The 23338-nt window shown below is 48.4% G+C and overlaps 2 protein-coding genes across 7 annotated transcripts in view; one reads left to right on the plus strand and one right to left on the minus strand.

The window, feature by feature from the left end:
- LOC115476954 (5-phosphohydroxy-L-lysine phospho-lyase-like) overlaps positions 1–23338 on the plus strand; it is a 70986-nt gene that overhangs the window by 37707 nt on the left and 9941 nt on the right. For all 6 annotated transcript variants that reach the window (XM_030213549.1, XM_030213554.1, XM_030213553.1 and 3 more), the window contains 2 exons: positions 19800–20025; positions 20740–20894. In XM_030213549.1, the coding sequence (XP_030069409.1) occupies positions 19800–20025; positions 20740–20894 (381 nt within the window). The remainder of the gene's footprint in view (positions 1–19799; positions 20026–20739; positions 20895–23338) is intronic.
- Positions 22976–23338, minus strand: part of HNRNPAB (heterogeneous nuclear ribonucleoprotein A/B) — a 71905-nt gene continuing 71542 nt past the window's right edge. The window contains exon 10 of the transcript XR_003943247.1: positions 22976–23067. The gene's annotated coding sequence lies outside the window, so the exon portion shown is untranslated. The remainder of the gene's footprint in view (positions 23068–23338) is intronic.

Genomic DNA, 23338 nt, shown 5'->3' on the forward strand with positions numbered 1-23338 from the left:
ATCCAATATACGGCTAGCAAAGCAGAGGAAAAAACCAACTGGCAACTGAAAATTGAAAACCCAAAGACGATCCCTGTACTTGGAACCCCATTGAATACAGAAATGTGCTTAAGCAGACCAAACGCATACAGCATCCCGTGCTGCACCAGTCCAGAGTCAGGGAAACGCCCCTGACATCGACCAGACCAGAAAAGCATAGAAACATACTATAAAACAGCAACAGAAGAACACAGGCTCAAAAGACATCTGATACAAGATGGGCGGGACCTTGACCGGTCTGGAGGATCTAGAGAAAAGAAAATTAGCAGGTAAGGCCTAATTTCACCTTCCTCAACAACCCTCCAGACCGGTCAAGATGCTTGGGAAGTACCAAGGCAGTATAAAATTAAGGGCGGGACCCCCGAAACCTAGAGGTCAACACAGCAGCCCCAAAACCAGCATCCTCCCTTGCCTGGACGTCAATCCTATAATGCCACATAAAGGAATGCATAGAAGACCAAACAGCTGCCTTACAAATATCCCGTGGAGGAATAAAACTACTCTCCGCCCAGGAAGAAGCTACCCCCCCCCCCCCCCCTGAGTAGAATGGGCCTTAAGTACCGATGGCACCACACGCCCCTTCAGTAAATAGGCCAAACCAATAGCCTCCTTTAACCACTGAGCTAAGGTTGCCTTGGAGGCAGCCAAACCTTTTTTAGGTCCTCCAAACAAAACAACTTATCAGAGACCCGAAAATCCTGAGTTCTGCGCAAGTAAGCACACAAAATGCGCCTAACATCCAACTTGGCCAAACGTTGCGTAGCATCACCTGATCTATCACCCAACACTGGCAAAGAAATCACCTGATTCACATGAAAAGAGGACACAACTTTGGGCAAGAAGGAAGGCACTGTTCGCAATGCCACTTTCTCCTTAGACAAGAAAGGCTCCCTACAGGACAAAGCCTGAAGCTCCAAAATTCTCCAGGCTGAAGAAATGGCCACAAAAAAAAACTGCCTTCACCTTACAGGTGCTCAAATCCAAAGGCTCGAACGGAGGACCCACCAGAGCCTCCAAAACTAGGTTCAAATCCCACGGAGGAACCATTGGACGTTGCGGCGGACGGATCAACTTCACTCCTTTAAAGAAACGCACCACGTCCGGAGAGGCAGCTAAGGATCCCCCTGAACCTTACCCCTGAAGCAGGACAAAGCCGCCATCTGCAATTTCAAGGAAGACAGCGCAAGGCCCCTGTCTAGTCCATCCTGCAGAAACTCCAAAACTTCTGCTATCGAGGCACACAAAGGGAGATAAGCCCGCTCCTGACACCAATTCTCAAAGATTCTCCACACATGGACATAAGCCAACGAAGTTGACCTCTTACGGGAACATAACATCGTATCAATTACCCTGAGAGAAAAACCTTTCTATTTGTGCCGCTCAAGAGCCAGGCTGTAAGCGAGAACGGAGAGGGATCGGCCATCTCGATCAGTCCCTGAACCAACCTCACCGTGGACCCCAACAGAATCAGCTCCTGGACTGCCAGCCACATTAGATCTCCGTACCAAGGACAACGCGGCCAATTGGGAGCCACCAGGATTACCGGACCCGAGTGATGCTCGATTCGCTGCACTACCCGTCCTACCAATGGCCACGGAGGGAACACATACAGCAACTCGTGAAGAGGCCACAGAAGAACCAACGCATCGATCCCCTCGGACCGAGGATCTCGCCTCCGACTGAAGAAGCGAGGAACCTGAGCATTGCCGGCCAGCGCCATCAGATCTATCACTGGTCAACCCCATTTCAACACTATGCAGTCGAAGATCGACTGATGAAGGGAAGGGAACTGGGACTTGCTACACCGCCTTTCTGAGGTTTTTGCAACTACATTCAAAGCGGTTTACATATATTCAGGTACTTATTTTGTACCAGGGGCAATGGAGGGTTAAGTGAAGCCCAGATTCACAAGAAGCTGCAGTGGGAATCAAACTCAGTTCCCCAGGATCAAAGTCCACTGCACTAACCACTAGGCTACTCCTCCACTCCCATTCTCCGGGATCCAACGTGTGCCTGCTCAGAAAATCTGCACTCACATTATCGACACCAGCAACGTGAGCCGCTGAGAGACTTTGAAGATGCACTTCTGCCCAGGTCAGTAACTCTGCTGCCTCTTCGGCCAGCACTCTACTTCTCATTCTCCCCTGCCGATTTACATAAGCTACGGCCATTGCGTTGTCGGAAATAACAGAACAGAAAGGACTGGAGAGCCAACCAAATCGCCCACGTCTCCAGCCAGTTGATGGACCAGCGAGCTTCCTCCAACGACCTGGGCCACCTGGCCGAGGCAATGACCTCCCCAACCCCCCAGACTCGCCTCCGTGGTTAGAACTACCCAATCCGGAGGATCTAGAGGCATGCCCTTCAGTAGATTCGGAGTGTGAAGCCACCAGCGCACGCTACGGCGAGGAGCCTCTAACAGAAGTTTCTCCTCTAACTCCTGAGTCTGAGGAGACCAGCGATCCAGCAGAGCCACCTGCAGTTGACGCATATGGGTCCTGGCCCATGGGACTACCTCTTTCGCTGCTGCCATCAAACCCAGAACCTGGAGGTAAGAACGGGCCGAGGGAGCCCTCTGCGCACAGAGCTGCCGAATCTGCCCCTGCAGCTTGGAAACTTGAGTGGATGTCAGGAACACTCGACCTTTCTCCGTGTCGAACCGTACCCCCAAGTATTCCATGGACTGAGAAGGGACTAGCTGACTTTGGCCGGATTCACCACACAGCCCAGCAGCTGCAAAAAGGACACCACCCGTGCGGTCTCCTTGCTTTATGACCTCAATTTGGCTCGAATCAACCAATCGTTGAGGTAAGGATGAACCAAAATGCCTTGCTTCCGCAGAGCTGCCGCCACAACTACCATTATCTTGGAAAAGGTGCGAGGAGCCGTCGCAAGACCGAAGGGAAGCGCACAAAACTGGAAATGCTTCCCTAAGACAGCAAATCAAAGAAAACGCTGATGCGCTGCCCGGATGGGAATGTGCAGATATGCCTCTGTCAGGTCTAAGGAGGTGAGAAACTCGCCTTTCTGAACTGACATGATAACCGAGCATAAGTTTTCCATCCGAAAGGAGGGGACCTTCAAAGCTCAGTTGACCCTCTTGAGGTCTAAAGTGGGCCGAAAGGAACCCTCCTTCTTAGGCACCACAAAATAAATCGAGTAACAATCCGTCCCCCTTTCCCTTGGAGGAACGGATACCACTGCTCCTAGGTCAATCAAACGTAACAGAGTGTCTCGCACTGCTCTCGCCTTGCGCCGAGTGTGACAAGGAGACACTAGAAAGAAATCTGAACGAGGACTGTCTAACTCTAGCGCGTAACCATCGCGTACTACCTCCAGAACCCACTGGTCTGAAGTAACCTGGACCCACCTGGTAAAATTGATTCAACCGAGTGCCCACACGTACCAGAGGCTGGGCTCCCACACCATCATTGGGAAGTAAGGACCGATCCGGGAGCTCCCGAAGAGGAATCCCGTCCACCATGTTGTCCACCCCAAAAGGGCTGGGTCCTCTGGAAAAAAACGACCTCTGGACGCTCCACTAGACCTACCCAGCCTATACCGCCGCACTTCTCAAAAACGACCACGCACAGATGTCCCCATGGAATCTGACTTGGTACGTAGCTCTGGGAGACGCGGAACCTTAGCTTCACCAAGTCCCCACACCAACTAATCAAAATCCTCCTCAAAAAGTATAGAGCCCTTAAAGGGGAGCGAACAGAGCTTGGACTTAGAAGCCACGTCAGCGACCCAACCCCGTAACCAAAGGGCTCAACGGACTTCTACCGCTAGAGTCATATTCTTAGCCTACGCCCGTAACAAATCGTACAGTGCATCCGCCAAAAAAAATGACCCCATTTCCAACTAGTCAACTCCTGAATCCAGAAAGCCCTAACAGACCCTGGACTATCCAGAAGCTTCTCAGCCCAGCGGAAACAAGCGCGGGCCACCTGCCCTCCACAAACCGAAGCTTGCAATGCCAAGGCTGACAAATCAAAACTCAGCTTAAGAAAGGATTCCAACTTCCTATCCTGAGGGTCCCGTAACGCGGCGCCACCATCCACCGGAATAGCTGTGGCCTTAGTGACCGCCGTCACCACTGCAGGAGGTTTCAAAGAATCCCTATCCTCCTGGGGAAGAGGGAAGAGCTTAGCCACAAGATTCCCATCAGAGCGTGGGAGAAAAAAGGTCTCAAGATCCTCTAACCACTCTAAGCGAGGCCTCTTCGCTAGCACATAAGCACCACCATACTGGGAAAAGACCAAGGGTCCATCAAGCCCAGCATCCTGTCTATGACAGCGGCCAATCCAGGCTTCAAGAACCCAGCAAAAACCCATTAAAAAAAAAAATATATATATATTTTAAATTTTTAATAATGTTCAATGGACTTTTCCTCAGGAATCTGTCCAAACCCCCTTTAAACTCCATAAGGCCAGCTGCTGTCACTACATTTTCCCCTGCCCCTTCACCAGGGAGCTCCATGCAGGAGGGACCCGCCTTCCAGGCCTGGAACATGGACCATATAAATTCCGGGGGAAAACCCAGCCCCCCAGAGGAGTCTGAAGCTGAAGATGGTCCCGGAGCAGGGATTTCCTGAGCAGACTGCGTCAGATCCACAGCGCGGGGCGATTCCAAAATGGCTGCGATTCCTGCCAGCACCGGGACTGACACCGTCACGCTCACCTGAGCTGCCGACTCAGCCCCATCAGAACACGCGGCAGGAACCTCCGCCACTAACAACTGAGGCATGGAGGAAGGTGGCTTGGGCTCCCCACAAAACCTGCACTGTCAACCTAGCGCTTCCAGACTTCGACGTGCGCAAAAACAGCAACGGAGGAGTTTCTCTGACGTAAAAAAAACTGTAAGTCAGCCTAAGACCCAAGCACACGTAGACACACACGGCTCATCACCAGCCTCGACTCTCCCGGACAGCCAGAAAGATGCCGGTTCAAAATCGGAGGAGCAGCTGATTTCTTTTTTTTTTTTACTTTATTTGAGCCCATATGCTGTTGGCTGTAAGGCACTCAAGGCTGCTGCCCTAAAACGGCAGCCGAGGCACAAGGCTGCCCAAGAGGGAGAGCCGGCTAGGGGGAGGGACCCGGCTACCAGGGAGTACACGGTAAGGGCCCCACAGGACCCACCACCCCAAGCACACTGAGGAAACCAACCACAGGGATTCTCTTTTTTTTTTTTTTTTTTTTTAATATATAAACAAATGGAAAGGAACTAAAATAGAGAAAAATAAGGCAAACTAAACCCTAAGAAACCCCTAGAGCCTACCAGACCAGACAAGCTGCATGTCTACACTCTGCTGGAGACTGAGAAATACTGGATGGATATGATTAGGCACAGATTATATGTACAGTGTTCAAAGTTTAGTGTTCTCAGTCTCCCTCTGCTGGTAGGCGTGCATAACCAAGTGTCTTGACTGATCTGGAGGATTGCTGAGGAATACCTCCTTAGCTTGATTTACAGCCCATTGTACAGAGTTCTGGACGGAGCCTTGTTGTATGGATCCCTGTCTCAGGATCACTGATGCAATGACCAAACTAGAAGCAAGGAGAAGGTCTGTTAAGATCATCCGATGCACTTGTAAAATGAAAGATTATGTCACCAGAATTCAGCCTTAGTTCTTTGCTTCAGTTTCCTTGTAAATGTTTAGTTACGTTTCAGAATAAGCACTATGTCTTTTTTTGAGCCAATTCAATTACGTTCTTTTCTAAATGCTCACCGTGTTCCTTTGAAGTGATAGGGGTTTATTAGGTTAGTAACCTCTCTTTGGATACAGTATAGGTAAGTTGCCCGCCTTGTATTTGCATTGTACTTGTACTCCCTTTCACTTTTCTAGTTAAGTTTGCCTCCCTTCATTTCCTTGTGGAGCAGAGGTTTAGTTTGATTTCTCAGATTATACTTATGTATAATTTTGTAAATTTATGTTACTTTTTAGTTCCTTTGCATGTTGTATTCCTGATGTAACTCATTTGAAATTCTGTAAATAAGGATGTTCTGACTGCTTGAAAGAGGAGGGAATGACTTGGGCAACTCCCCCTCCCCCCAAAATACAGAAATGATCATGAATGAAACGTAACATCAGTATAATCTGCATTAGATCAGAAGTGTGCAAAAAGGTGAAATTAGGCCTCACCTGCTAATTTTCTTTCCTCTAGATCGTCCAGACCGTTGAAGACGCTTGGGTTATGCACTCCTACCAGCAGAGGGAGACTGAGAACACTAAAACTTCTTTATACAAGTAGCCTGTGCAGACCTTCTACTAACCAGTAAAACAGTAACAAAGCAGAGGAACAAAACACCTCCACCTAAACAAAACCACTAAATCCACACTCAGATCTCCTCCCCTTAAGACGGGGGAATGCAACTGCAGATGGGCACAAACGGTACCACAAACTGCCCTTAGGAGAACTCCAGGACCCAAATCACAGGAGCTACTAGAAATATCAGCAACTGAAGTCTAAAGAAATTATCATACTGAACTGTCCGATACACTGGGTGGGCTTTTGAACGGTCTGGAGGATCTACAGGAAAGAAAATTAGCAGATAAGGCCTAATTTCACCTTCCTCAGCAATCCTCCAGACCGTTCAAGACGCTTGGGATGTACCAAAGCAGTAAACACATCTAAGGGTGGGACCTGCGAAGCCCAGAGGACAGGGCTGCAGCTCCAAAACTGGCATCCTCCCTTGCCTGTACATCCACTCTGTAATGTTTGACAAAAGAATGCAGGGAGGACCACACTGCCGCTCTACAAATGTCCACCGGTGGAAAAAAACTACTCTCTGCCCAAGAAGCCGCCATCCCCCTAGTGGAATGCGCCTTGAGCCCCACTGGCGCACCGTACGGCTTAGAAGCAGCCGCTCCCTTCTTGGGCCCCACATGAAGGACAAATAACCTGTCCGAAGACCTGAATTCCTCCGACCTGCGCAAATAACCCTTCAACACTCTGCGCACATCCAATTTCGAAAAATGACGCTGAGAAGCATCCCCTGTCCAGTCCCCCAAGACCGGCAATGAAATCACCTGATTTCACCTGATAGGAGGATACCACCTTAGGCAAAAACGAAGGCACTGGACGCAGCGAAACCTTTTCCTTAGAAAACCACAGAAACGAAGGCCTACATGAAAGAGCCTGAAGTTCCGAAATCCTGCAAGCCGACGATATAGCTACCAAAAAGACCGTCTTCATAGTAAGGTCTTTTATCAAACAAGACTCCAAGGGCTCAAAAGGAGAACCCACTAAAGAGTCAAGAACGATATTAAGATCCCACTGAGGCACTATCAGCCGCTGAGGAGGACGAAGCAACTTCACCCCCCCTCAAAAAACGGACCACATCCGGGGAAGACGCAACCAACCTGCCCTGCACCTTACCCACGAAAACAAGCCAGCTGCACCTTCAAAGATGACAATGGAAGGCCCTTCTCAAAACCATCCTGTAAGAAATCTAAAGTGCACGACACAGAAGCTGTCGAAGGGACACACACCCGGTCCCCACACCAATCTTCAAATATGCGCCACACACACACACATAGGCCAAAGACGTCGAACGTTTGCGAGACTGCAGCATCGTCTGAATCACCTGAGGGGAAAACCCTTTCCTTCTCAACCGTTTCCTCTCAAGGGCCACACCGTAAGAGAGAACCGATCCGGATCCGGCATGACAGTTGGACCCTGACACAATAGCACCGAGCCCCCCAGCCACAGAGGCCCGCCTTCTAACAAGCGCATCAGATCCCTGAACCACGGCCGACGCGGCCAATTCAGAGCCACCAACAATACCGGACCCGCATGACATTCTACCCTCTGTAGGACTCGACCTATCAAGGGCTACGGGGGAAATACGTACAGCAATACCCACTGAGGCCACAGAAGGACCAACGCATCGATCCCTTCCGCTCGCGGATCCCGATGCCAACTGAAATACCGAGGAACCTGAGTATTCTGTGCCAACGCCATGAGATCCACTACTGGCATTCCCCACTTTAGAACTATCTGGTCGAACACCGACCGGTGCAGAGACCGTTCTCCGGGGTCCAACATGTGTCTGCTTAGAAAATCCGCATTCACGTTGTCCACCCTGGCCACATGCGCCACCGAAATCTGCACTAGATGCCTTTCCGCCCAACTCATGAGCAGAGCCGTCTTGATTGCCAACCGCTGACTCTTTGTACCGCCCTGCCAGTTGACATACGCTACCGTTGTCGGACATGACTTTTACCGCCTTTCCAACCACACTTGAGCGAAATGCCAACAGAGCTAGCCGAATCGCCTTCGTCTCCAAACGGTTGATAGACAACTGAGCTTCCTCTGTCGACCACCGCCCCTGCGCGGACCGACCGAGACACTGAGCTCCCCAGCCCAGCAGACTGGCATCCGTTACCAGAATCAACCACTGAGGAGTTTCCAAAGGCATGCCCTTTTTCAGATGGGCCGAGCACAGCCACCACTGGAGACTGCACCGAGGAGCCCCCCTCAATGGCAACTGCAACTCCAAACTGTGTACCTGAGGAGACCACCGGGACAACAGAGCCGCCTGAAGCTGACACATATGCGCCTTGGCCCATGGTACTACCTCTATTGTCGCTGCCATGAGGCCCAGAACCCGAAGGTACATTCGAACCGTCGGACTCTGAACGGACAGTAACAGCCGGACCTGCTGCTGAAGAGAGGCGATCCGAAAATCCGGCAGAAACACACGACCCACTGCCGTGTCGAACTGCACTCCCAAGTACTCCAGACTCTGCGATGGGATCAACTGACTTTTGACTACATTCACTACCCATCCGAGCGATTCCAGAAACGCGACCACCTGAGCCATCGCTGCCACACTGTGAGCCCGAGACTTCGCCCGGTTCAACCAGTCGTCCAGATACGGATGCACCAGAAGACCCTGCCAACGCAAAGCCGCTGCTACCACCACCATTATCTTGGAGAAGGTGCGTGGCGCCGTTGCCAGACCAAAAGGCAGAGCACAGAACTGAAAGTGCCTCCCTAAAACAGCAAAACGAAGGAAACGCTGATGGGCCTCTCGAATCGGCACCTGCAGATACGCTTCTGTGAGATCCACTGACGTGAGAAATTCTCCCTGATGAACAGCCACTATGACTGAGCGCAGAGTCTCCATGCGGAAGGATGGCACCTTGAGCGCCCCATTGAGATCTAAAATGGGTTGAAACTAGTCCTTCTTCGGCACCGCAAAGTAAATGGAATAACAACCCATTCCCATCTCGTGCCAAGGAATGGGTACCACAGCTCCTAACTGGATTAAGCGACCCAGAGTCTCTTGAATAGCCTTTAACTTGACTCGAGAGTGACAAGGAGAGGGAAGAAACAGATCCGGCAGCGGGTGCTCAAACTCGAGCGCATAACCGTCGTGAACGACCTCCAGCACCCACTGATCTGAAGTAATTTGGGTCCACCCCTGATAAAACAGACGAAATCGCGCCCCGACCTTCACCAGAGGCTGGACCCGCACACCCGCACACCATTTCCGGCACCTCCGAAGGAGTTCCGACCTCCTCGAGGACCCCCTCGAAAGGACTGCGTCCGCTGGAAAAACCGGCTTTTAGAAGGAGACATATCTGCCCGGCCTGTACCGCCTCGCGTCCTTAAACCGACCTCTAGCCGAACCACCTCGACTAGCCGCCTTAGGCCGTAACTCCGGCAACCGTGAGACCTTGGTATCCCCAAGACCACTCATCAGTTTATCCAAGTCCTCTCCAAACAACATAGAACCTTTGAAAAGTAGAGAACACAACTTTGCTTTAGAGGCCGCATCTGCCACCCAGCTCCTAAGCCAAAGAGCCCTATTCTTAGCCAAAGCCCTTAGCAAATCATAAAGGGTGTCTGCTAAAAACGAAGACCCCATCTCCAATTTGGCCAGCTCCTGAACCAAACCAGTCCTATCTAACGCAGGCTCATCCAAGAGCTTCTCCGCCCAATGGAAACAAGCTCTGGCTACCAAGCCCTCATACACAGAGGCTTGCAAGGCCAAAGCCGACAAATCAAAGCTGCGCTTCAGAAAGGACTCTAGCTTCCTATCCTGAGGATCCCGTAAGGCTGTACCGCCATCCACCAGAATGGCTGTAGCCTTAGTAACCAACGCAGCCACAGTAGGTGGTTTCAGCAGAGCCAAATCTTCCGGAGGCAAGGGATACAGCCGTGCCATAGCCCTAGACACCTGACAAGCAGCCTCCGGCACAGACCATTCCTGAAAAACCATGTCCCTAATGTCTAAATTCATGGGAAAGGAACAGGAGGCTCTCCGAATCCCCTTAACCAAGGGATCTACCTGGGGTCCCTTCGCAGAGGGAGTGGCCGCCGGAGTAAACTTCAAAGTAGAGATCACCTGATCAATGAGGTCTAAAATGCGAACCACTGAAGAATCTTCCCCAGGCCTTAGCCCATCCTGATCCTCTGACACAGCTAAGAGATCCTCTCCTGGGTCACTCCAAACGTCCGACCCAGGCAGAGAAAGTATCTATCTCCATAAGCTCTGAAATATCCACCAGTGGGCGCTTAACTCCCACTGAGCTAGCAGCCTCCGGGGAACAAACAGCCTGAGAGGGGCCAGCTCTCCAGGCATTATACAGAGACCAAACTCAGGGGGGAAGCCAGACCCCCCCCCCCCCCCCAACACTGCTGAAGCCCCAACACTTCCCGCAGTCTCCACGACGGACCCCCCCCCCCCTCGCTCCCAAGGCGGCAGGTCCATCGCGTGATCCACGGCTAAACTAGGCGCGCTTCCCGCCACACACGGGTCCCCCGGCGCCGGTACGGAATGCGCAGCCAAAAGGGCCGCACTTCCCGCAAAAAACGGCTCAGTCGAGGCTGACCCGGGACGCGCAGCCAAATGGCCGCATTTCCCACCAAAACTGGCCCCACCGTTGCCGGGCCGAAATGTGCGGTCAAATCACCGCCCAACACCTCCGCCAACTCGGGAAAGCACGGGGGCAAAAGCGCCAACAACGTAGGCTCCCCACAAAATTTACATTGGCCACCTTTCACTTCAATGCCGCGCTTCATGCAAAACCAACACCTCACCAGCTTACACATAATGGCCGCGAACACAATAAAAACAAACAGTTGCTTTGTGCTCTGACAGACTAATAGGCAAAACTGCCTAAGGCAAGAACGCCCTTGAAGACGTTTTATCTCTGGACTGCCACAAGAACGGCCAAAATAGCCACCTTTTAAAAACTTTTTTTTTTTAAACCTCGTTGCTGATGCCTAAACGCCTCAAGGGTACAAGGTCTGTAGCCGAGGTCAAGCAGTCCTCCAGAGGAAGAGCACAGGGGGAGGGACCAGGCCACCCTACAGGGAATAAGAAGCCCCTTAGGACTTAAACCCTGTAATAGAGATCCAAGTGTGGGTTCTCTAACATTTACAACCCAACCTAGAAACCCCAAACGGGCCTACCACACTGAGTACACTGCACAGGCTGCACACATCTACCCTCTGCTGAGACTGAGAAAGGAGAAATTAGACCTTACCTGCTAATTTGCTTTCCTTTAATCCCTCCGGACCGGCCCAGGATTGGACTGATGGGTTGTGCTCGCCTACCAGCAGGTGGAGACTGAGAAAAAACTCTGACTCTAGCGAGCCAATAGGAGCCCTGGTCATGTGACCATAGCCTCAGTATTTGAATAACAAAGCAGAGAGGAAAAAAGGAGAGAACCATATTCTGTGCCATGAGAAATACAAGCAGCCAGAAAGCACCAAGACAAAAAAAGTGCTTATACTACGGCTGAGCCGTAACACTGGACTCACCTACAATTCGCTTCAGAGCTGAGGTATGGTCAACTATGTACAGACTTATGAATTTGCTTCAATTTGAACATATATAACTTCTGAACTTGCAGAACATTTGAAATATAACGGAACTTCAAGTATTATCTTACTACTGTCTGAGCAACAGAACAGGACTGAAGATGACAGATAAAAGCCTGTACATAGTAACGGAGACTATCTCTTGAAATATAACCTGACAGCTGAATAAAGACGATTCTGTGTACTGGAATATCCCGGGTGGGCCCTGGGCCGGTCTGGAGGGATTAAAGGAAAGCAAATTAGCAGGTAAGGTCTAATATCTCCTTCCTTAGCATCCCTCCGGACCGGCCCAGGATTGGACTGATGGGACGTAACAAAGCAGTAGTCCTAAGGGAGGGATCCCAGTAAACCCACTGTGAGAACCCGTGATGCGAAGATGGCTTCCCGACGACACTGAACATCCAGTCTGTAATGCATAGAGAAAGAATGAAGAGAGGACCATGTCGCTGCCTTACAGATCTCCGCCGGTGGCACCAAGGAGCACTCTGCCCACGATGCTGCCTGTCCACGCGTCGAATGAGCTTTCACTGCCTCCGGAATTGGCCTGCCGGACAACAGGTAAGCCGATGCTATCGTGTCCTTGATCCAACGCGATAAAGCGGGCTTAGAAGCCAACAGACCTTTGCGGGGCCCCGCAAAGAGAATAAAGAGACGATCCGAGCGACGAAATTCTGCAGTAACCGCAAGATATCTTTTAAGTACTCTCTTAACGTCCAGCGTACGCAACTTCTGTTGCTCCTGAGTTCCTGAGGCTGTTCCCAGAACCGGGAGAAACACAGACTGAGCCAAATGGAAACGCGATAGCAACTTAGGCAAAAAGGAAGGGACTGGCCGAAGTACCACTCGTTCTTTAGAAAATTGCAGGAATGAGGATCTACAGGAAAAAGCTTGCAACTCCTAAACTCTCCTAGCTGATGCAATAGCCACCAAGAACACTGCCTTAAGTGTCAAATCCTTCAAGGAACAGGCTTGTAAAGGTTCAAACGGAGGTTTCGATAAAGCCGTAGAACCAAATTGAGATCCCAAGCTGGAAAGGACGCTCTAACCGGAGGGCGCAGAAGACTCACCCCCTTCAAAAACTGGACGACATCGGGAAGACTAGCCACCAACTTACCCCGAATCCGACCTCTGAAGCAGGCCAGAGCTGCCGTCTGCACCTTGAGTGAAGAAAGAGAAAGTCCCTTATCAAAACTGCATTGTAGAAACTCTAACATCTGAGGCACTGTCGCCCGCAAAGGAACAATGCCCGCATCTGAACACCAAGCCTCAAAAATTCTCCAAGTACGAATATAGTTCAGCGAGGTGGAACGACGACACGACCGAAGCATGGTGGAAATCACAGGAGCCGAAAAACCCCTCTTAGCTAGATGAGCTCGTTCAAGAGCCAAGCCGTAAGACAAAATCGAACCAATCTGGGTGACGTATTGGGCCCTGTACCAACAAGTCCTCGAGAACTGGATGACAAAGAGGCGTCCCCACCGCCAGACGTTGTAGATCTGCGTACCAAGGCCGGCGAGGCCAGTCTGGAGCCACCAAGATGACCGGTCCCTCGTGCTCTTCGATCCTTTGTAGGAGGTGACCTATTAGTGGCCAAGGAGGAAAAGCGTAAAGCAGTCCGGCGGACCACTGCTGCAACAGGGCGTCTACCCCTGCCGCCCTGGCATCTCTTCGGCGACTGAAGAAACGAGGGAGTTTGGAGTTGAGACTGGAGACGAACAGATCTAGAACTGGAGGACCCCAGCGCTGCATGATTAACTGAAATGTCCGATGGCAGAGGGACCACTCCCCGGGATCGAGCGTGTGGCGACTGAGAAAATCTGCCTACACATTGTCTATTCCTGCCACATGCGAGGCTGATATGGCTGTGAGATGAACCTCCGCCCAGCTGAGGAGACTCTCTGCCTCTCGATACAAGAGATGACATCTCGTCCCTCCCTGGCGATTGACGTAGGCCACAGCCGAGACGTTGTCTGAGAGGACTCGCACCGCCTTGCCCTCCAGGAGCAGACCGAAGTGTTGGAGAGCTAGCCGAATCGCCCTGGTCTCCAAGAAGTTGATGGATTGCGTTGCTTCCAGCGGAGACCAGAGTCCCTGGGTGTACTTGTACAGACAGTGAGCTCCCCAGCCTCGGAGACTGGCATCTGTCGTTAACGGTATCCAGCGAGGAGGCTCCAACGGCATTCCCGCCGAGAGATTCTTTATCCGCAGCCACCAGGCCACAGAGTTGCGTTCCGGATGACGGAGGAATAACTTCATTGTGAGGGGATCTCGCTGAGAGGACCAGCGGGAAAGCAGAGACCACTGAAGAGACCTCATGTGAAGCCTGGCCCAGGGTACTACCTCTATCGTTGCTGCCATCGAACCTAGAACTTTCAGATAATCCCTCGCGGCCGGAGCCTTCTGCTGGAGGAACCCCAGAATCTGCGACCGGAGCTTCACAATCCGTCCCTGCGGGAGAAAGACTCGACCCTTTTGTGTGTCGAAGGTGACTCCCAAATACTCTAGCGACTGAGAGGGAACCAACCTGCTCTTGGCTACATTCACGACCCACCCTAGGGACTGCAAGAAGTCTACCACTCGTTGAGTAACCTGGCAACTTTCCTGATAAGACTTCGCCCTGATCAACCAATCGTCTAGATAAGGATGAACTAGAATTCCCTGTTTCCTGAGAGCCGCTGCCACCACTACCATAACCTTGGTAAACGTTCGCGGAGCCGTCGCCAGAGCGAAGGCAGAGCACGAAACTGGAAATGCTGCCCTAGAATGGTAAAACGTAAGAACTTGTGGTGAGCCGGACATATCGGAATATGCAAGTAAGCTTCCGTGAGATCCAATGCTGTTAAAAACTCCCCTTTGCGAACTGCTACTATGACAGAGCAAAGGGTCTCCATACGAAAGCTTGTGACCTTGAGAGCTCGATTGACGGCCTTGAGATCTAAAAAGGGACGAAAAGCGTCTTCTTTCTTTGGGACGACAAAATAAATGGAATAGCGCCCCCGCTTTTGCTCCGACAGAGGGACTGGACAAATTGCCTGGAGATCCAGGAGCCTCTGTAGAGTATCCCGAACCGCTGCCGCCTTGAGGCGAGAGCAACAGGGAGACTCCAGAAAGGCTTCTGAAATAGGCCTTGCGAACTTTAAAGCGTAACCGTCTCGAATAACTTCTAAGACCCACTGATCTGAAGTAATGTGGACCCACCTCTGATAAAACTGCGAAAGACGAGCTCCCACAGGGACCAGAGGAGAGCCCTTCGCACCTTCATTGGGAAGCACGCGACGGGGAGCGAAAATTCGCAGAAGAAAATCTACCCCCTCTGCGGTAACCTCGGAAGGACTGAGTTCTGTTAAAAAACCGAGAACTCTGCGTTTGAGGGCCCCTATCAGATTGAAACCTACGGAAAGGGCGAAAGGTACGCCGACCAAACAGCGCCTCTCGACTAGCCAGCCGAGGCTTATCTTCCGGAAGACGAGGAACTTTAGCCTCACCTAGAGAATTTTCCAACTTATCCAAATCTTCTCCAAATAAGAAGGAACCCCGAAAAGGTAATTTACTTAGCTTAGATTTGGAGACCGCATCTGCCGACCACCCCTTCAACCAGAGGGAGCGACGAGCCGCGACCCCCAAGGCCAAGGACTTAGAAGACGCCCTCAACAGATCATATAAAGCATCAGCCAAAAAGGCGGATCCCGTCTCAATCTTGGCCACTTCCACATCAATTGCACCCATATCATCCGAAGATCTATCCAAAACTTTTTCCGCCCAACGAAAACAAGCCCTGGCCACCAGAGAACCACAGATGGCCGCCTGCACTGCGAGAGAAGAAACATGAAAACTATTTTTTAGAAGAGTGTCTAACCTCCTATCCTGAGTATCCCGCAGTGCCGTACCTCCATTCACAGGGACTGTATTTCGCTTAGTAACAGCCGAAACCACGGCATCCACCACAGGAATGTTAAGTAGCGCTCTATCAGCTTCCGGGACAGGATAAAGACGAGACATGGCTCTGGAGGGACGAAAACCCACATCCGGGGCCTCCCATTGGGCTTTAATAACATCCCAAATATCCTGGTGCATGGGGAAAGTCTTACCGGAAGCCCTAGACCCCTTAATCAATACATCAATCTTCCGCACCTCAGAGACAGGGAGCGGATCCTCAAAATGCAAAGTAGAAGCTACCATAGAGATGAGGTCCTGTAAATCCTCTTTATGGAACACCCTAGCTACGGAGGGGTCTTCCTCCTGCGGCAAAGGCACAGAGTCTGGGTCTAAGGAAGCCAAATCCTCCCAAGAGTGATCTGCCAAATTCTGCAGACCCTCTTCTTCCTCCAACAAGGGCATCTTATGATCCTGGGGGAAAAAAACTTCCAATTGGGAGTCACCCTCCCTAGGTCTTTTAAGAGGGAGAACAGAGCGAACAGGCTCCCCTGGCACTGTAGTCCCTGCAGTGTCATTTTGCATAAGAAAGGCGCGATACATCTGCAGGACAAACTCAGGAGGAAACCCCCCTCCCTGAATGCCTGCAGCCTGTATCAAGGACCCCGAGTCAGTACCACCCAAAGACAGGGAACCGCGGGCCCCAGCCGCCACTGCTGAAGGAGAACTCGGAGAAGGCAACAAAATGGCCGGCGTTCGCGCCAAATTCCCCGCGCCACCCCCCAAAACCACGCCTGAGGCCTCCACACTCAGCGCCAACGTTAGCGAGGGGGATGAAAGGCCAGCCGCCGCACCGTTCCCAGAAACCGACGGAGGGGCTGAAGCCTCGTGTGCGGTGCAGTATTTACACGCGCCGAAGGAATTAACCCCCCGACGCTGACAAACCGCGCATCTCTTCAACTTCTCCGACATGTCGGAGGCTAAACTCGTGCATGCGCCGGCGCAGTTTGCGCGTCTTTTTTTTTTTTTTTCTCTGTTTTTATCTTTCCTTGCTAAATAAATTAATCATCAACAGAAATCAAATTAAATTCAAAATACTGCAAGTTCTGGTCAAATCTGTGTGCCCCTTCCTTCAGCTTGCTGTAGGTTTTTGTTTTTTTTTTTACAGCTACTATCAACAGAGCTGAATGCTCGTTAGGTCTGTGGGGAACAGAACTTTTTCTTTTCCTTTTCTCAACAATACTGGCTGCCTCTCCCAAAGGCAAACACCTTTCCTCAGAAAGGGTGGCCCTTCCCTCTGCGCCTCTCTATCTATCTATCTATATATATATATATATGTGTGTGTATATATATATTTTCCTCTTTTTTTTTTTTTTTAAACAATTAATTAGCCATAAATACTTCACCAGAGGGAGATGGGGAGGAATGGGGGAGGGACCCGGATCCTCCGAGTGTAACACCCCAGAGGCTGCAAACAATGCACAGAATTTCTGAAAAGCCTCTAACAAATAATTCTCAGGCACAGAAAAGAAGACAGATCACAGATAAGAATCATATAAAAAAAAAAAAGAGAGACTAATGGGCTCACTTCTTACCTGCTGGGAGACTGAGAAAATACTGAGGCTACGGTCACATGACCAGGGCTCCTATTGGCTCGCTAGAGTCAGAGTTTTTTCTCAGTCTCCACCTGCTGGTAGGCGAGCACAACCCATCAGTCCAATCCTGGGCCGGTCCGGAGGGATGCTAAGGAAATACTGGTTAGTAGAAGGTCTGCACAGGCTACTTGTATAAGAAGTTTTAGTGTTCTCAGTCTCCCTCTGCTGGTAGGAATGCATAACCCAAGCATCTTGAATGGTCTGAAGGATTGCTGCGGAATAGTAACTTATTGTATTTAAATGTTTTAATTTTCGCATCTGTATGATGTCACTATATCTTCATTGAATGGGATATGATTAATGCTGTGTGATATTTATGCCATCAATCAATACGGAGAGAATTTTTGTTGTGCTGTCCATATTCAGCTAGAACTGCAGCCTGTGTAAGTTTATATGTACTTGAAAATTACAATAACGAGAAGTTTCACTCCGATTTGATGGAACTTACTCTCGAGAACAGGTACATGTGTATACATACAGTGGTGGAAATAAGTATTTGATCCCTTGCTGATTTTGTAAGTTTGCCCACTGACAAAGACATGAGCAGCCCATAATTGAAGGGTAGGTTATTGGTAACAGTGAGAGATAGCACATCACAAATTAAATCCGGAAAATCACATTGTGGAAAGTATATGAATTTATTTGCATTCTGCAGAGGGAAATAAGTATTTAATCCCTCTGGCAAACAAGACCTAATACTTGGTGGCAAAATCCTTGTTGGCAAGCACAGCGGTCAGACGTCTTCTGTAGTTGATGATGAGGTTTGCACACATGTCAGGAGGAATTTTGGTCCACTCCTCTTTGCAGATCATCTCTAAATCATTAAGAGTTCTGGGCTGTCGCTTGGCAACTCGCAGCTTCAGCTCCCTCCATAAGTTTTCAATGGGATTAAGGTCTGGTGACTGGCTAGGCCACTCCATGACCCTAATGTGCTTCTTCCTGAGCCACTCCTTTGTTGCCTTGGCTGTATGTTTTGGGTCATTGTCGTGCTGGAAGACCCAGCCACGACCCATTTTTAAGGCCCTGGCGGAGGGAAGGAGGTTGTCACTCAGAATTGTACGGTACATGGCCCCATCCATTCTCCCATTGATGCGGTGAAGTAGTCCTGTGCCCTTAGCAGAGAAACACCCCCAAAACATAACATTTCCACCTCCATGCTTGACAGTGGGGACGGTGTTCTTTGGGTCATAGGCAGCATTTCTCTTCCTCCAAACACGGCGAGTTGAGTTCATGCCAAAGAGCTCAATTTTTGTCTCATCTGACCACAGCACCTTCTCCCAATCACTCTCGGCATCATCCAGGTGTTCACTGGCAAACTTCAGACGGGCCGTCACATGTGCCTTCCGGAGCAGGGGGACCTTGCGGGCACTGCAGGATTGCAATCCGTTATGTCGTAATGTGTTACCAATGGTTTTCGTGGTGACAGTGGTCCCAGCTGCCTTGAGATCATTGACAAGTTCCCCCCTTGTAGTTGTAGGCTGATTTCTAACCTTCCTCATGATCAAGGATACCCCACGAGGTGAGATTTTGCGTGGAGCCCCAGATCTTTGTCGATTGACAGTCATTTTGTACTTCTTCCATTTTCTTACTATGGCACCAACAGTTGTCTCCTTCTCGCCCAGCGTCTTACTGATGGTTTTGTAGCCCATTCCAGCCTTGTGCAGGTGTATGATCTTGTCCCTGACATCCTTAGACAGCTCCTTGCTCTTGGCCATTTTGTAGAGGTTAGAGTCTGACTGATTCACTGAGTCTGTGGACAGGTGTCTTTCATACAGGTGACCATTGCCGACAGCTGTCTGTCATGCAGGTAACGAGTTGATTTGGAGCATCTACCTGGTCTGTAGGGGCCAGATCTCTTACTGGTTGGTGGGGGATCAAATACTTATTTCCCTCTGCAGAATGCAAATAAATTCATATACTTTCCACAATGTGATTTTCCGGATTTAATTTGTGATGTGCTATCTCTCACTGTTACCAATAACCTACCCTTCAATTATGGGCTGCTCATGTCTTTGTCAGTGGGCAAACTTACAAAATCAGCAAGGGATCAAATACTTATTTCCACCACTGTAGGTCCCTTGGCCCTTCTGATGTACTGAAATGTTTGGAGACACATGTCTATAAGCTAGATTCTTGTGACAAGCTTGATCTAGACCTGGGTTTTCCTTATTGCATGCAGGGACTTGTAGTTCTGATTTCCCCATTTCATTCATTAAGAAAAACAAGACTGCAAAATCCTTGCATGCATTGGAGTAAACCCAGGACTGGTTCAACTCCCTATCAGGCCAATCTAGATCCAATTGGCAACCTTACTTTTGAAAAGCAGCTTAACACTGGTCATACTGTAGAACTGGAGTTCTGTCGTTGCATGTGAAACTTTATTTCATTGTAGATATGTACGAGGAGCTGGAGGAGTGTTTGTTGCTGATGAAATTCAAGTTGGTTTTGGCAGGGTTGGCAAACATTTTTGGGCATTTCAACTTCAAGGAGAGGACTTTGCGCCTGACATTGTGACTATGGGCAAACCAATGGGCAATGGCCACCCCATAGCCTGTGCGATAACAACAAAAGAAATTGCAGATGCATTTACAGGAACTGGAGTGGAATATTTTAACACAGTAAGTGAAACAGCACTCATATGATGATGATTTTTACCTTAATGTGTACACTTACAAAATCTTCCTCAGTTTGTATAACTTGGTGCTTTTTAAGTTTTATATATATGGATGTTTTCAAAATAAGCACATTAACATCTGATCTACGGCAGTTTATTTGTATTCTTGATAGCCTGCTCTTTTTAAAAAAAGAAAAAAAATCTTTTCACTGGGGCTATAATTTCCCCAACTCTTAGTGGTCTTTTTACTAAAATGCAATTAAAATCTGGGCTTAACACATTTTAACATAGGATTTGCCCACATGCTAAGCCCAGATTTAGCCACCTCCTGTTTAGGGGGTACTAAGTGCTCCCCTGTTAACTCTGCGTTATTCAGTTAGCATGTGTTAATTATAATGCACTAGTTGGATAAAGCACGAACCCCCACTCTCCATCCATGGCACACACAGTCTAAAAAAAAATTCTGTAACGTGCGGGTTAGCACGTGCATATAGGCAAAGCATAGCAAAACACTGTAACTTGTTTGTGTGGTAGCCTGTTTGCACATGCTGTGTGTTAAGGGTTTAGTAACCTTTAGTAAAAGGTCCCCTTAGTGCTTAAATGCTCTATGAAAACTGCCGAATTCAAAGTGGTGTAATGCTGAGGAGCCCTTTTTTTTTTTTTTAATTTACTCCGTGTTAATCACTGCCAATGGCTGTGCTTTTCTTTTTGTATCCAGTTTGGGGGAAATCCAGTATCTTGTGCAATAGGTTTAGCTGTGCTTGATGTCATCGAAAAGGAGAATCTTATGCATCGTGCCACAGAAGTGGGGAACTACATGATGGAATTACTAAATAAGCAGAAATCCAAGCATGGGATGGTTGGCGATGTCAGGTGAGAACCTCAGCAAATGAAGTTCTAATAGATCGGTCTTGCTTTGCACCTAATTGTTAAATACAGTGTTTTGAGCCAGAAGGAGGCCACCATGCCTGTGTGGAAGTGATCTTCAAGCACTTCCTGTTTCCAAAGAGACTGAGCAGAACACTTCTGCAAGAGTTAATTGCTGGAGTCCCCCCCCCCCCCAAAAAAAAAAACAAAAAAAACAGATATATATATATATTTTTTTTTTTTTAGCAAAAACCTTTTTAACCCTAGAACAGGGGTGTTAAACTCATTTCAATGTTAGGCCATTCCGGAAAGGGAAATACATTGTAATTGTGCTGATTGATGGGAGGAAAGAGGATACCCCTCCTAAATGTTGCAGCCAACTTGGCAAAGGTACGCATAGTTGTAGTTGCATATAAAAGGTTTTGTAAAAGAGCCTGTGAGCTGTTTTGAGTTTCTCTGCTTTATCACAGCAGTCACCAAACCCTAAAGCCAGCTCTAACCCCATTTGATCCCTCTTAGACCTAGCACTATGGTTTGGGGGTATATTGCCAGCCTCCCCCCCCCCCCCCCCCCCCCCATGACATGCACCCTGAAAAAAAAATTTTTTAAAAGTTTACATGCAATTACTGTGTGCAGAGAAATTAATACTAGACACTTTAGTGTACCGTGCAGTAAGCCTTTTTGAGCACATAAAGCTACATTTAGGGCTTAGCTACATTAGTAAAAAGGCCCCTTTAATTTCTTTTATTTACTTTTAGTGCCAAAAACTTATTTTACGAGATTCAATCCCTTTTGCCCAGGCAACTGCAAGCAGGAGGGTCTATTTTGGAAGCCAGCAGAGATTCTGCAGTTCAGACAGAAAGCTCGTTTTCAAGAGGAAACATTGCAAGACAAATAAATCTCACATGCTTTTTGCACTGGCAAAGTTCCCACCAAGATCTGAAAACAAAATTTCTGCATGTACTCCCCAGATCAAAACAAAACATGTATTTTTATGTGTATAGTAGGGGCAGGGTCATCATCAACCCATTTTTCTACAAGAATAAACAAAACTGTGCCCTCAAATTGTTTTACTGTGCATCTGTTTACAGGCATTCCTAACAGTTTGACTGTTTTATGGAAACTTGTGGGCTAATCCAGTAGCAGTAATGATCTTCAACTGACATGATTTAGTTTGTGTTATTTTCCCTACTACTAAATTTTATACATATGAATCCTTTAGATCAAATTTTAGGATTATATATTTTTAGAACAAGTAACATTTTGTATTTCAGTTAAAGTAAGGAAAGGCATAAGACTTTTAATAAGGTGACTACAGTGGGTCTATAAAATACTGAGTGGAGTGGAATTGGTAGATGTAAATCACTTGTTTACTCTTTCCAAAAATGAAGCTGCTAAGTAGTAAATGTAAAACAAACTGGGGAAAATATTTCTTCATTCAACATGTAATTTGTTACTAGAGAATGTGGTAAGAGCAGTTAGCTTAGCAGGATTTTAAAAAGTTTTGGATAATTTCCTAAAAGAAAAAGTCCATAAGCTATTATTATTAGGATGGAAGGGAAAATCTGAGCAGCATAACATCTGTTGTACTGTTGTGGGATTTTGTCAGGTACTTGTGACCTGGATTGGCCACTATTGGAAACAGGATACTGGGCCTTTGGTCTGTCCCAGTACGGTAATGCTTATGTTCTTATGTGCACATGAATCACAGTACAGCAAGCACATATCTCTCCGTGTACATCCGTGATGAGCTAATCCAATCAGAATTTTGAACCACCATGCATGCAATAGTCATAGGAGCACAACTCAGGGGGTGTTTGAGCACCCACAATATTTAGAAAACTCCTTCAGGTTGTCCAAGGGGGAATAATTTCTACTGGGTTTAGCACAGTCATTTGAAAAGTTGACTCAGAACTGAATCACTGTCTCATTGGATGTGAAGCTGAATTACCACTAAAGTCAGAATTCTAAACATTATTACAGCAATACAAATTAACCAAGCCTCACTTCTCTTATACAAAGAAAATAGAGAGTCAAGAATAAAAGCTTGAGTCATGAGGGCTCAACAAGTGTGCTGGAAGCCATAGTCAACCAAAGTTTCTGTTTATTGAAGTGGATTTGATTTCAAGTTTTAACAGTACGCTACACATCTGAGATCCGGCGAGCACCAATGGCCATGCTGAAATGAGAAAAAGAATCTGAATCGGTTGATGGTTAAATATAACTTTGCCCCTGCAAAATATCATGTGCACTCCCAAGAAATTGGGTATTACTATTTTTATAACCTGCATCATCTAAAATTCTAGGCAATTTACAAAACACAGACAAAATCAGCATAAAATAATAAACAACAAACCATAAACTCGTTGGAAACAAAATTGTAACTATGTGTATCGCCAAACACTGCAGTAAAATGCGATATTTTTTTTCCTGATTATCCATTCTACTAA

Source organism: Microcaecilia unicolor, chromosome 8, assembly GCF_901765095.1.
Source record: "Microcaecilia unicolor chromosome 8, aMicUni1.1, whole genome shotgun sequence".
Classification (NCBI taxonomy): domain Eukaryota; kingdom Metazoa; phylum Chordata; class Amphibia; order Gymnophiona; family Siphonopidae; genus Microcaecilia; species Microcaecilia unicolor.